The sequence below is a fragment of the Neolamprologus multifasciatus genome, chromosome 17 (genome assembly GCF_963576455.1).
Source record: "Neolamprologus multifasciatus chromosome 17, fNeoMul1.2, whole genome shotgun sequence".
Taxonomy (NCBI): Eukaryota; Metazoa; Chordata; class Actinopteri; order Cichliformes; family Cichlidae; genus Neolamprologus; species Neolamprologus multifasciatus.
This window is the reverse complement of record NC_140455.1, coordinates 28,724,920-28,738,528: the sequence shown is the minus strand read 5'-3', so window position 1 is coordinate 28,738,528 and position 13,609 is coordinate 28,724,920. Positions and strand designations below refer to the sequence as shown.

The window sequence follows — 13,609 nt, the reverse complement described above, 5'->3', positions numbered from 1 at the left end:
GCAGTTTTAGATAGCAATTGTCATTTTTCACCATCAGGGGTGACTTTGAGGCATTTTGCCTTATTACTCCTACAACATTTTCTATCATTTGAGTTGCTGGCACCATTGTGCTTTTTCCTGAGATGACACCTTTTTACACCATTAATCAGGCTTACATGCAAGTTGACTCCATTAGTGTGGAGAGTCCTTACAAGGAGATAACAATGATCCAATAGCACCTCTGACTTCACCTGAATCTGGGCCATTTCAAAATCAGTCCATATTCTCCCTTTCAATTTTCTTTTGATAGCCAGTAAATTAAACAGCCTCCTCTGGGAGTGAACCATCTTACTGTTGTTCTTCTTTTTGTGTACTGTACTCCCATTTCCACCACCTCCCTGTCTCACTTTCTCATCTCATCTTCTGTCCATTACCAGCTCGGCTGAGCTGCAGCCAACTTCTGGAGAGTCTTGCAAATAATTTAATTTCTGGGGAATGATAGATGAGTTTAAAACCCTGTGGTCAACCTACCAAAGCAATGGACAATGCACAAAAGAGGTGAAGAAGTGAGAGCAACTAGGGTGGAGTTGATGGTGATGACTGTTGAGGTGATTTGTGACAGAAGGATAGCAGCAAGGGTGAAAGGTAACTATTGTTTGGAGACAATGGGATTTACAAAAAGACAGGAGGTGGAACTGGAGGTAGCAGAGTAGAAGATATATGGCCACTTTGGGAGTGAACAGGGTTGACAAAATTAGACGTGAGTATATCAGAGGGACAGCTCAAGTTGAACGGTGTGGACAAAAGTTAGAGATGGTTTGGAAATGTGCAGAGGAGATATCTTTGCTATATTAGGCAAAGAATCTTTAACATGGAGCTGCCAGGCAGGAGAAAAAGGAATACCATAGATAAAATTCATAGATGTGGTGAAAGGGATGCAAAAAGCTGATAGAGAGAGGAGCGTGCAAGGCATAGGGTAAAATGGAAGCAGATGATCTGCTCCTAAAGGGAAGAACTGAAACAAGAAGAATAAGGGCAAGAAGAAGATAGCTTCCGGTCACCTTTTCCTGGAAAAAGTTACTAAAACCAAGAAACACCTGCCTTTATTGCAGTACTAGTATTGCACACATAAAATCAGACTTTATTATCTTCTTAAGAAAGCTCCATAAACCTGTTTTACCTATCTGATAACATCTGGAAATATATTCCCTTGTCCATTTCCCCTGTCTGGTCACTAGCTGGCCCCATTAGATGAAGGCATTGTGGAAAAAAGAGCCCAAACAGTAAATTAGAGCTTTTATTGCATTCAAATAAAGTGTGATCCTTAGTTGAAGTCACTGAGAGGGAAATTGTTTTCACATATTTTGATTTCACTGTTTAGAAACATGACAAAGAAGAATGAGTGTTGTGTGTTCTGCTAGAGTTACAGCTCAACAAACTGGGGACTATACATGTTACATGTAAGGAATGCATACAAATCTGTTAAAATGGATGTGTGCGCAGTCAGTTACCCATGAAATGCCCAAAACCTGCATGCAAAACTCTCTGGTATGAACAAACGTACATTTTAAGCTGTTGCAAGCATGCTTTTATGGTGGCGCAACTCTAAAAGTGCAATAGTTTACACATGTGCATGTGTATATCAGTGAATGCGCATCATAAGCCACGGGAAGTATCCAGTGCTCTTCATGGCAAAGGTACTGATGAAAATTGTAGACAATGAGTCCAAAACTAACATGTGCATAATATATGTATATAAGCATTTTTGACTATAAATGCAGTTAATTTCCCATGATGCCACCCTCCAGGCCTTTTATTTCTAAGGCAGCACATCAGCACAATGGCTAAACAATGGTGCTACCTACTGGCTAAATACAGGTAATGCAACCATTTATGCTTATAACTACTTTGTACATGAATCCGTCCTCCTGTATTATGTCATACTACTACGTCTGCTGCTTCTAAATTGTTATGAGGTCTTGGCTGCAGAACATATTTAGCACTATGTATTCAAAAGCACGTAGCCTCATCCTCAGTGATAACAACTTAATGACACGTGGCACTTTAAGTTGTGAGGTCCACAGTTAAGTTGTGATGGATATTTGGTTGGCAAAATTATTACCTATCCGAAAGATTCCAAAAACAGGATACAGCTTGCACCTGTTACTTAAAGGAAAGCCAAGCAGATAATACAGAAGAGCTTTTAATGTTGATGGGTTCTCAGTGAAGGTACATCCTGTGAAGGAGTACATCAGGGTTCTGGTATCCACGTCATAGAACGAGACCTCTCCTTTCTCGTAATCGACAAACACACCAACTGTTTTGGGTGTCTGCCTCACATGCGAAAGAAGAATCTCGGAATCACAGGCAAAATATTGCACATGCCATCCAGTGTACCGTGCGCTTAACGTCCAGGCTCCATCTTCGGGGGTGGGAGGAAAACCCATGAGCTTGTTCACAGACTCTTTGACCACTCCCAAAGTCCAGACTTTACTCTTGCTGACACAAACCTCATAGTAGAATCTGCCTGAGGAGAATCCTTCAGTAGCAAGGACATAGGGTTGATTTAAAAATGGTTGCTCAAAAAGAGAAGAGTAAGGCTGTAAATGTCTATTAAGTGTTAGTTTTTTGCCACCCTCATACACCTTGAGTATTGGATGGGCTACATGGGGATCAAAAGTTAGAGTCATCGAATTGCACAGCTGGATCATCATTAGCTTGTCCCGAGGTGGTCTCCACTCCTCTTCAAAATCATATTCTCTTGATATCCCTTCTCCTTCAATAAAATCGTCTCTCATTAGTGGTTCTGCTGTAGCAGCCTGTTCAGCAGCATCACAGCCATCAGACGAATTGAGCTGATGAACAAGCATGCCCACTTCTTTACTGAGTATCTTTTCTATCTGAGCACTGTACTTCTTCATCATCCCCAAATATATCTGCTGACTCATTTTAGAAAGGCTGTCTGTAAAAGGAGGCACACTGTGGGACAGAGGTTTAAATACGTCCTTATTGAATGCAACGTAGTGGAGGGACGAGCAGCTGTGCAGGAAATGGAGATGGTCTTCTGTCTGTAAAAACTCTTCCAGTTCAGCTATCCCCCTTCTTAACTCGTCTACTTCTTCTTCCAGCAGAGCTACGTGGGTTTCAGCTTGTGTTTCTACTGCTTTGTGCTTCTCTTGGATTAGCTTAATTAGCTCGTCCTGGTTTTTTAGCAGAGAGGCCACCAGAGCTCCTAAAACCACAGCAATATCTGCTAGCTCTCGTTCTGATTCGTCCTTGTTTTGCTGAACCAAGCATTTGGCTTCCTTCACATGACTGGATTTGGTCTTTTCCATTTCTTTCATTCCTGATGTTAAGCTCTCAAGCCGGGCTTTCCCCTCTCTGAAAGCACGTTCGGAGGGGATGGTTACGTGTGTCACGTGGTCGTCTTTCAAGCACATGAAACAAATACACACCTGATCTGTGCAGCAGAAGAGCTCCAACATCTTGTCATGCTTCTGACACACCCTGCCCTTCAGGTTTGATACGGGGTCGATCAGCTTGTGCTTCTTTAGGCTTGCAACTCTCTGATGAGGCTCCAGGTCGGCCTGGCAATATGAGGTCAAACACACCAGGCACGTCTTGTGGGCCTTTCGCTTTGGTCCGATACAGACATCACAGGGCACCTCCCCTGGTTTAGCAAGAACCTCTCCATCCTTTACTCTCATGCTGTTGAAACACTCCATCATATCTCTGAACTCTGTGTTGACCTGAAGCTGAGGTCTGCGGCGGAACCTCTTCTTGCAGAGGGGACATTGCTTTACACCACTGCTGTCCCAGTACTCTGTGATACAAGTCTTGCAGTAGTTGTGTCCACATGGAGTAGTGACAGGATCAGTAAATGTGTTAAGGCAGATTGAACAGAGGAACTGTTCCTCACACAGCAAGCTGCTGGCTGAGGCCATGACTAAAAAACAAACGAACAAAGAATGAAGATGACTTAGAATTTCAAATAGACAAAACATTAAATTGTATATAAAAAAGTGTCTTTCAAGGTTTTACCCAGTAAAACTTATACATATATATGCCTAGCAACGCTGAGATTAATCTGTTTGATCTAATATTTTACTTTAGTGAAAACATAACTGAAAACAACATTCTGGATATCATATAATTATTTGTTTTTTTTTGTTAAATTCCTTATTTGTAAGAACAAAAATCAACAGGTCAGCTCTTCTACACTTCAGTAGTAACTTTAAACATTATAGCACCATCTTATATAAAACCAAAACCAAAAAATGTAATTAAGACATTTACTGAATTACTACAATATGCTACATACACTCACCAGCCCCTTCATTAGGGACACCCGTACAAACTGCTTATTAATGCAAATATCTGCTCAGACAATCACATGGAGGAAGCTCAGTGCATTTAAGCATATCAACATGGTCAAGATGAGCTGCTGAAGTTCAAACTGAGCATCAGAATGAAAATTAACTGTGATTTAAGTGACTTTGAATGTGGTATGGTTGTTTGTACCAGAAGGGTTGGTCGGAGTATTTTACAAACTAAATGGTAAATGGCCTGTATTTGTATAGCGCTTTACTTAGTACCTAAGGACCCCGAAGCGCTTTACACATTCAGTCATCCACCCGTTCACACACTGGTGATGACAGCTGCCCTGGGGTGCACTGACAGAGGCGAGGCTGCCGGACCCTGGCGCCACCGGGCCCTCTGACCACCACCGGTAGGCAACGGGTGAAGTGTCTTGCCCAAGGACACAACGACCGAGACTGTCCAAGCCGGGGCTCGAACCAGCAACTTTCCGATTACAAGGCGAACTTCCAACTCTTGAGCCACGATCGCCGAGATTTTCCTGCACGACCATCTCTAGGGTTTACAGAGAATGGTCTGAAAAAGAGGAAATATCCCAAGGATGCCAGTTTTCTGGGTGATAATTCCTTGTTGATGCTATACAATGGCTACACAGCCAAGGCACTTGGAAGAGCATCTTGAACCCTGTAGCAGATGGGCTACAGCAGCAGAAGACCACACTAGGCATTACTCCGATTTACAAAGAATGGGAAACTGGGCTGCCATTCACATATGCTCATCAAAATTGAACAACAGAAGATTGGAAGATGTGTCTTGGTGTATACAACATGAAGGCATGGATCCATGCTGCCTTGCATCAAGCTCAGGCTGATGATGGCTTGTCACACTTCGGGCACCTTAATGCCAACTGAGCATCATTTAAACGCCACAGCCTACCTGAGCATTGCTGCTAACCCAGCCCAATAATGTGTAACTAATGAAGTGGCCAGTGCATGTATAAGTGATACTTCAGGTATTATCAGATTGTAAATGTGGTTTGTTTTGTTTTGATATTTCATTTGAGAATTATCTCTGCTTGAAACAGGTTATTCATGGAAGAAAAAAGAGCTTGATGTGTAAGACATAAATAGAAATAGGGTCACAACCAGTAAACAAAGATGTTGGAAGTTGTAAGATATGCTTATATGCACATTCATTATTTCTCCACTGAAACTTTAAGAACAAAATCAAAGCAAGTAGCAACCTATTCTAGTCTATGATGGTAAAATACGGAACTAACTTATCCCATGGTGGAGATCCGGAAAGTCAAAGTTACATGTTATTAAAAGACAAACAGTTTTTAAAAAATAAGTTTGCTGCTCTTTGCCTATCGTACTAGCTTTAGCAAAGTGTTCTGCTTGTGACTTACTGCACACACACACATTTATAAAGCACAACCACAAAACCCTGAGACTTGTAGAAGCTGACTGACTTTGCGGATTAGCGTTTGGCACATCGCTAACACAAGGCTGTGTACGTCGAAAAGACGACGTTGTGTGGACGTTTGTTCACAACCATGACCTAACTATACTAGTTGCCAAAAAAAAAGAAGAAGAGCATAAAATAAATCTATATTTCTAACTTCATCAGAGACCGTCTAAGAGCTCAGCTCTACGCGGAAACAACGTCAAAGTCCGTGGATGGGTTCACATTTCTGCCGTCGTACCTCGCCCAGTTTTGACCGTATCACGTCGGCGTTTCAACTATCTTTGCGGAGTGTTTTAAAAGAAATTACACAAGATTAAAAAAATGTCAAAGCTTACCTGCCCAAATGTTGCTTTGAGGTTTAAAACAAAATGCTGCTTTTTCACATTAGGCGTGTAGTTTCATTTCCCATTTCATCATCCATCAGTTAATGCGCAGTCTCCGAAGGAAATAGTTTTTTGTTTTTTTTTAAAGAAAATTGTTTATTTATTTATTTTTTCATAACAACCCCTAATTTCTTTATATTTTACTTCTAAAGAGTAAAATACGAGTAACTCAAGCATAAAAAATAAACCGAACTTCAGGGATAAACCAGTGCTGTGCCTACACATCCCTGGATTTAGTCTATTCGAGTATAGACAGGATGGGTGAAGTCATGCAGACAGATAAATCACAGGATGATTTTGGTTTTAAAAAAACAAACATTTTAAAGCACGACTACATTTACATTGTAACTAATAGCATCAAAAACGATATTCAGAAGGGGAATATTTCAGCACCTGCCAAAGTTGCCAGAGCCAAGTTGACCACCTTCATCTGCTTTATTTGGCAAAGATTTTATGCCGGATGCCTAGCACGGGTACAGTCAAATGAAAGAGGCATTCTTGTTGAACTGACCAACATAATTGTTTATAAGATGGTGTCCCTGCAGATTCACACTTGAACTGACTAAAACAGTGATACAGCAAAAAATTCCTGTAGAAAATCACAAACTGAAATGATCAGACACTGCACACACTGTGCAAACTGTCAGCCTGACTGATCATCAAGTATTTTGAGATTGGTTGTTAATCTATAGGCTACAGACTTATGGTGCCAAAAACTAATTTCAGTTTTTTTTTTATTTATCCTAAAAAAGTAAAGAGCATCGTTGACAGTTCTACTGGCTGCTCTCTTACCTCGATGAGGAGCACTGCCCTCAGTGGTTCCAGCAACTTGAGCCTTGCTTCTGTCACATTTACCATATTTCTGTTCTCCAGGACATCATTGGATGCCTTTGCACAGTGCAAAGGTGCCCCCAAGGTTTTGCAATTCAGATATCATATCAGATACTTTAGAAAGCAGTTTTAGATAGCAATTTTCATTTTTCACCATCAGGGGTGACTTTGAGGCATTTTGCCTTATTACTCCTACAACATTTTCTATCATTTGAGTTGCTGGCACCATTGTGCTTTTTCCTGAGATGACACCTTTTTACACCATTAATCAGGCTTACATGCAAGTTGACTCCATTAGTGTGGAGAGTCCTTACAAGGAGATAACAATGATCCAATAGCACCTCTTACTTCACATGAATCTGGGCCATTTCAAAATCAGTCCATATTCTCCCTTTCAATTTTCTTTTGATAGCCAGTAAATTAAACAGCCTCCTCTGGGAATGAACCATCTTACTGTTGTTCTTCTTTTTGTGTACTGTACTCCCATTTCCACCACCTCCCTGTCTCACTTTCTCATCTCATCTTCTGTCCATTACCAGCTCGGCTGAGCTGCAGCCAACTTCTGGAGAGTCTTGCAAATAATTTAATTTCTGGGGAATGATAGGTGAGTTTAAAACCCTGTGGTCAACCTACCAAAGCAATGGACAATGCACAAAAGAGGTGAAGAAGTGAGAGCAACTAGGGTGGAGTTGATGGTGATGACTGTTGAGGTGATTTGTGACAGAAGGATAGCAGCAAGGGTGAAAGGTAACTATTGTTTGGAGACAATGGGATTTACAAAAAGACAGGAGGTGGAGCTGGAGGTAGCAGTGTAGAAGATATATGGCCACTTTGGGAGTGAACAGGGTTGACAAAATTAGACGTGAGTATATCAGAGGGACAGCTCAAGTTGAACGGTGTGGACAAAAGTTAGAGATGGTTTGGAAATGTGCAGAGGAGATATCTTTGCTATATTAGGCAAAGAATCTTTAACATGGAGCTGCCAGGCAGGAGAAAAAGGAATACCATAGATAAAATTCATAGATGTGGTGAAAGGGATGCAAAAAGCTGATAGAGAGAGGAGCGTGCAAGGCATAGGGTAAAATGGAAGCAGATGATCTGCTCCTAAAGGGAAGAACTGAAACAAGAAGAATAACGGCAAGAAGAAGATAGCTTCCGGTCACCTTTTCCTGGAAAAAGTTACTAAAACCAAGAAACACCTGCCTTTATTGCAGTACTAGTATTGCACACATAAAATCAGACTTTATTATCTTCTTAAGAAAGCTCCATAAACCTGTTTTACCTATCTGATAACATCTGGAAATATATTCCCTTGTCCATTTCCCCTGTCTGGTCACTAGCTGGCCCCATTAGATGAAGGCATTGTGGAAAAAAAGAGCCCAAACAGTAAATTTGAGCTTTTATTGCATTCAAATAAAGTGCGATCCTTAGTTTAAGTCACTGAGAGGGAAATTGTTTTCACATATTTTGATTTCACTGTTTAGAAACATGACAAAGAAGAATGAGTCTTGTGTGTTCTGCTAGAGTTACAGCTCAACAAACTGGGGACTATACATGTTACATGTAAGGAATGCATACAAATCTGTTAAAATGGATGTGTGCGCAGTCAGTTACCCATGAAATGCCCAAAACCTGCATGCAAAACTCTCTGGTATGAACAAACGTACATTTTAAGCTGTTGCAAGCATGCTTTTATGGTGGCGCAACTCTAAAAGTGCAATAGTTTACACATGTGCATGTGTATATAAGTGAAGGCGCATCATAAGCCACGGGAAGTATCCAGTGCTCTTCATGGCAAAGGTACTGATGAAAATTGTAGACAATGAGTCCAAAACTAACATGTGCATAATATATGTATATAAGCATTTTTGACTATAAATGCAGTTAATTTCCCATGATGCCACCCTCCAGGCCTTTTATTTCTAAGGCAGCACATCAGCACAATGGCTAAACAATGGTGCTACCTACTGGCTAAATACAGGTAATGCAACCATTTATGCTTATAACTACTTTGTACATGAATCCGTCCTCCTGTATTATGTCATACTACTACGTCTGCTGCTTCTAAATTGTTATGAGGTCTTGGCTGCAGAACATATTTAGCACTATGTATTCAAAAGCACGTAGCCTCTTCCTCAGTGATAACAACTTAATGACACGTGGCACTTTAAGTTGTGAGGTCCACAGTTAAGTTGTGATGGATATTTGGTTGGCAAAATTATTACCTATCCGAAAGATTCCAAAAACAGGATATAGCTTGCACCTGTTACTTAAAGGAAAGCCAAGCAGATAATACAGAAAAGCTTTTAATGTTGATGGGTTCTCAGTGAAGGTACATCCTGTGAAGGAGTACATCAGGGTTCTGGTATCCACGTCATAGAACGAGACCTCTCCTTTCTCGTAATCGACAAACACACCAACTGTTTTGGGTGTCTGCCTCACATGCGAAAGAAGAATCTCGGAATCACAGGCAAAATATTGCACATGCCATCCAGTGTACCGTGCGCTTAACGTCCAGGCTCCATCTTCGGGGGTGGGAGGAAAACCCATGAGCTTGTTCACAGACTCTTTGACCACTCCCAAAGTCCAGACTTTACTCTTGCTGACACAAACCTCATAGTAGAATCTGCCTGAGGAGAATCCTTCAGTAGCAAGGACATAGGGTTGATTTAAAAATGGTTGCTCAAAAAGAGAAGAGTAAGGCTGTAAATGTCTATTAAGTGTTAGTTTTTTGCCACCCTCATACACCTTGAGTATTGGATGGGCTACATGGGGATCAAAAGTTAGAGTCATCGAATTGCACAGCTGGATCATCATTAGCTTGTCCCGAGGTGGTCTCCACTCCTCTTCAAAATCATATTCTCTTGATATCCCTTCTCCTTCAATAAAATCATCTCTCATTAGTGGTTCTGCTGTAGCAGCCTGTTCAGCAGCATCACAGCCATCAGACGAATTGAGCTGATGAACAACCATGCCCACTTCTTTACTGAGTATCTTTTCTATCTGAGCACTGTACTTCTTCATCATCCCCAAATATATCTGCTGACTCACTTTAGAAAGGCTGTCTGTAAAAGGAGGCACACCGTGGGACAGAGGTTTAAATACGTCCTTATTGAATGCAACGTAGTGGAGGGACGAGCAGCTGTGCAGGAAATGGAGATGGTCTTCTGTCTGTAAAAACTCTTCCAGTTCAGCTATCCCCCTTCTTAACTCGTCTACTTCTTCTTCCAGCAGAGCTACGTGGGTTTCAGCTTGTGTTTCTACTGCTTTGTGCTTCTCTTGGATTAGCTTAATTAGCTCGTCCTGGTTTTTTAGCAGAGAGGCCACCAGAGCTCCTAAAACCACAGCAATATCTGCTAGCTCTTGTTCTGATTCGTCCTTGTTTTGCTGAACCAAGCGTTTGGCTTCCTTCACATGACTGGATTTGGTCTTTTCCATTTCTTTCATTCCTGATGTTAAGCTCTCAAGCCGGGCTTTCCCCTCTCTGAAAGCACGTTCGGAGGGGATGGTTACGTGTGTCACGTGGTCGTCTTTCAAGCACATGAAACAAATACACACCTGATCTGTGCAGCAGAAGAGCTCCAACATCTTGTCATGCTTCTGACACACCCTGCCCTTCAGGTTTGATACGGGGTCGATCAGCTTGTGCTTCTTTAGGCTTGCAACTCTCTGATGAGGCTCCAGGTCGGCCTGGCAATATGAGGTCAAACACACCAGGCACGTCTTGTGGGCCTTTCGCTTTGGTCCGATACAGACATCACAGGGCACCTCCCCCGGTTTAGCAAGAACCTCTCCATCCTTTACTCTCATGCTGTTGAAACACTCCATCATATCTCTGAACTCTGTGTTGACCTGAAGCTGAGGTCTGCGGCGGAACCTCTTCTTGCAGAGGGGACATTGCTTTACACCACTGCTGTCCCAGTACTCTGTGATACAAGTCTTGCAGTAGTTGTGTCCACATGGAGTAGTGACAGGATCAGTAAATGTGTTAAGGCAGATTGAACAGAGGAACTGTTCCTCACACAGCAAGCTGCTGGCTGAGGCCATGACTAAAAAACAAACGAACAAAGAATGAAGATGACTTAGAATTTCAAATAGACAAAACATTAAATTGTATATAAAAAAGTGTCTTTCAAGGTTTTACCCAGTAAAACTTATACATATATATGCCTAGCAACGCTGAGATTAATCTGTTTGATCTAATATTTTACTTTAGTGAAAACATAACTGAAAACAACATTCTGGATATCATATAATTATTTGCTTTTTTTTGTTAAATTCCTTATTTGTAAGAACAAAAATCAACAGGTCAGCTCTTCTACACTTCAGTAGTAACTTTAAACATTATAGCACCATCTTATATAAAACCAAAACCAAAAAATGTAATTAAGACATTTACTGAATTACTACAATATGCTACATACACTCACCAGCCACTTCATTAGGGACACCCGTACAAACTGCTTATTAATGCAAATATCTGCTCAGACAATCACATGGAGGAAGCTTAGTGCATTTAAGCATATCAACATGGTCAAGATGAGCTGCTGAAGTTCAAACTGAGCATCGGAATGAAAATTAAAGGTGATTTAAGTGACTTTGAATGTGGTATGGTTGTTTGTACCAGAAGGGTTCGTCGGAGTATTTTACAAACTAAATGGCCTGTATTTGTATAGCGCTTTACTTAGTCCCTAAGGACCCCAAAGCGCTTTACACATTCAGTCATCCACCCGTTCACACACTGGTGATGACAGCTGCCCTGGGGCGCACTGACAGAGGCGAGGCTGCCGGACCCTGGCGCCACCGGGCCCTCTGACCACCACCAGTAGGCAACGGGTGAAGTGTCTTGCCCAAGGACACAACGACCGAGACTGTCCAAACCAGGGCTCGAACCAGCAACTTTCTGATTACAAGGCGAACTTCCAACTCTTGAGCCACGATCGCCGAGATTTTCTTGCACGACTATCTCTAGGATTTACAGAGAATGGTCTGAAAAAGAGGAAATATCCTGAGGATGCCAGTTTTCTGGGTGATAATTCCTTGTTGATGCTATACAATGGCTACACAGCCAAGGCACTTGGAAGAGCATCTTGAACCCTGTAGCAGATGGGCTACAGCAGCAGAAGACCACACTAGGCGTTACTCCCATTTACAAAGAATGGGAAACTGGGCTGCCATTCACATATGCTCATCAAAATTGAACAACAGAAGATTGGAAGATGTGTCTTGGTGTATACAACATGAAGGCATGGATCCATGCTGCCTTGCGTCAAGCTCAGGCTGATGATGGCTTGTCACACTTCGGGCACCTTAATGCCAACTGAGCATCATTTAAACGCCACAGCCTACCTGAGCATTGCTGCTAACCCAGCCCAATAATGTGTAACTAATGAAGTGGCCAGTGCATGTATAAGTGATACTTCAGGTATTATCAGATTGTAAATGTGGTTTGTTTTGTTTTGATATTTCATTTGAGAATTATCTCTGCTTGAAACAGGTTATTCATGGAAGGAAAAAGAGCTTGATGTGTAAGACATAAATAGAAATAGGGTCACAACCAGTAAACAAATATGTTGGAAGTTGTAAGATATGCTTATATGCACATTCATTATTTCTCCACTGAAACTTTAAGAACAAAATCAAAGCAAGTAGCAACCTATTCTAGTCTATGATGGTAAAATACGGAACTAACTTGGAGAAAGTTACATGTTATTAAAAGACAAACAATTTTTAAAAAAATAAGTTAGCTGCTCTTTGCCTATCCTACTAGCTTTAGCAAAGTGTTCTGCTTGTTACTTACTGCACACACACACACATTTATAAAGCACAACCACAAAACCCTGAGACTTGTAGAAGCTGACTGACTTTGCGGATTAGCGTTTGGCACATCGCTAACACAAGGCTGTGTACGTCGAAAAGACGACGTTGTGTGGACGTTTGTTCACAACCATGACCTAACTATACTAGTTGCCAAAAAAAAAGAAGAAGAGCATAAAATAAATCTATATTTCTAACTTCATCAGAGACCGTCTAAGAGCTCAGCTCTACGCGGAAACAACGTCAAAGTCCGTGGATGGGTTCACATTTCTGCCGTCGTACCTCGCCCAGTTTTGACCGTATCACGTCGGCGTTTCAACTATCTTTGCGGAGTGTTTTAAAAGAAATTACACAAGATAAAAAAAATGTCAAAGCTTACCTGCCCAAATGTTGCTTTGAGGTTTAAAACAAAATGCTGCTCTTTCACATTAGGCGTGTAGTTTCATTTCCCATTTCATCATCCATCAGTTAATGCGCAGTCTCCGAAGGAAATAGTTTTTATTTTTTTTTAAAGAAAATTGTTTATTTATTTATTTTTTCATAACAACCCCTAATTTCTTTATATTTTACTTCTAAAGAGTAAAATACGAATAACTCAAGCATAAAAAATAAACCGAACTTCAGGGATAAACCAGTGCTGTGCCTACACATCCCTGGATTTAGTCTATTCGAGTATAGACAGGATGGGTGAAGTCATGCAGACAGATAAATCACAGGATGATTTTGGTTTTAAAAAAACAAACATTTTAAAGCACGACTACATTTACATTGTAACTAATAGCATCAAAAATGATATTCAGAAGGGGAATATTTCA

General features: G+C 41.1%; 2 protein-coding genes across 2 annotated transcripts; both read right to left on the bottom strand.

The window, feature by feature from the left end:
* Window positions 1–1,262: 1,262 nt before the first annotated feature.
* LOC146499573 (E3 ubiquitin-protein ligase TRIM39-like) lies at window positions 1,263–6,228 on the bottom strand. The gene is made up of 2 exons (XM_085136943.1): window positions 6,099–6,228; window positions 1,263–3,925 (listed from the first exon to the last, which is right to left on the bottom strand). Exon 2 carries the CDS (start codon window positions 3,921–3,923, stop codon window positions 2,064–2,066), a length of 1,860 nt encoding a protein of 619 aa, XP_084993069.1. The 5' UTR covers window positions 3,924–3,925; window positions 6,099–6,228; the 3' UTR covers window positions 1,263–2,063.
* Window positions 6,229–8,137: 1,909 nt separating this feature from the next.
* On the bottom strand, window positions 8,138–13,321 carry LOC146499572 (E3 ubiquitin-protein ligase TRIM39-like). Its single transcript, XM_085137159.1, has 2 exons — window positions 13,174–13,321; window positions 8,138–11,026 (listed from the first exon to the last, which is right to left on the bottom strand). Exon 2 carries the CDS (start codon window positions 11,022–11,024, stop codon window positions 9,165–9,167), a length of 1,860 nt encoding a protein of 619 aa, XP_084993285.1. The 5' UTR covers window positions 11,025–11,026; window positions 13,174–13,321; the 3' UTR covers window positions 8,138–9,164.
* Window positions 13,322–13,609: the final 288 nt, after the last annotated feature.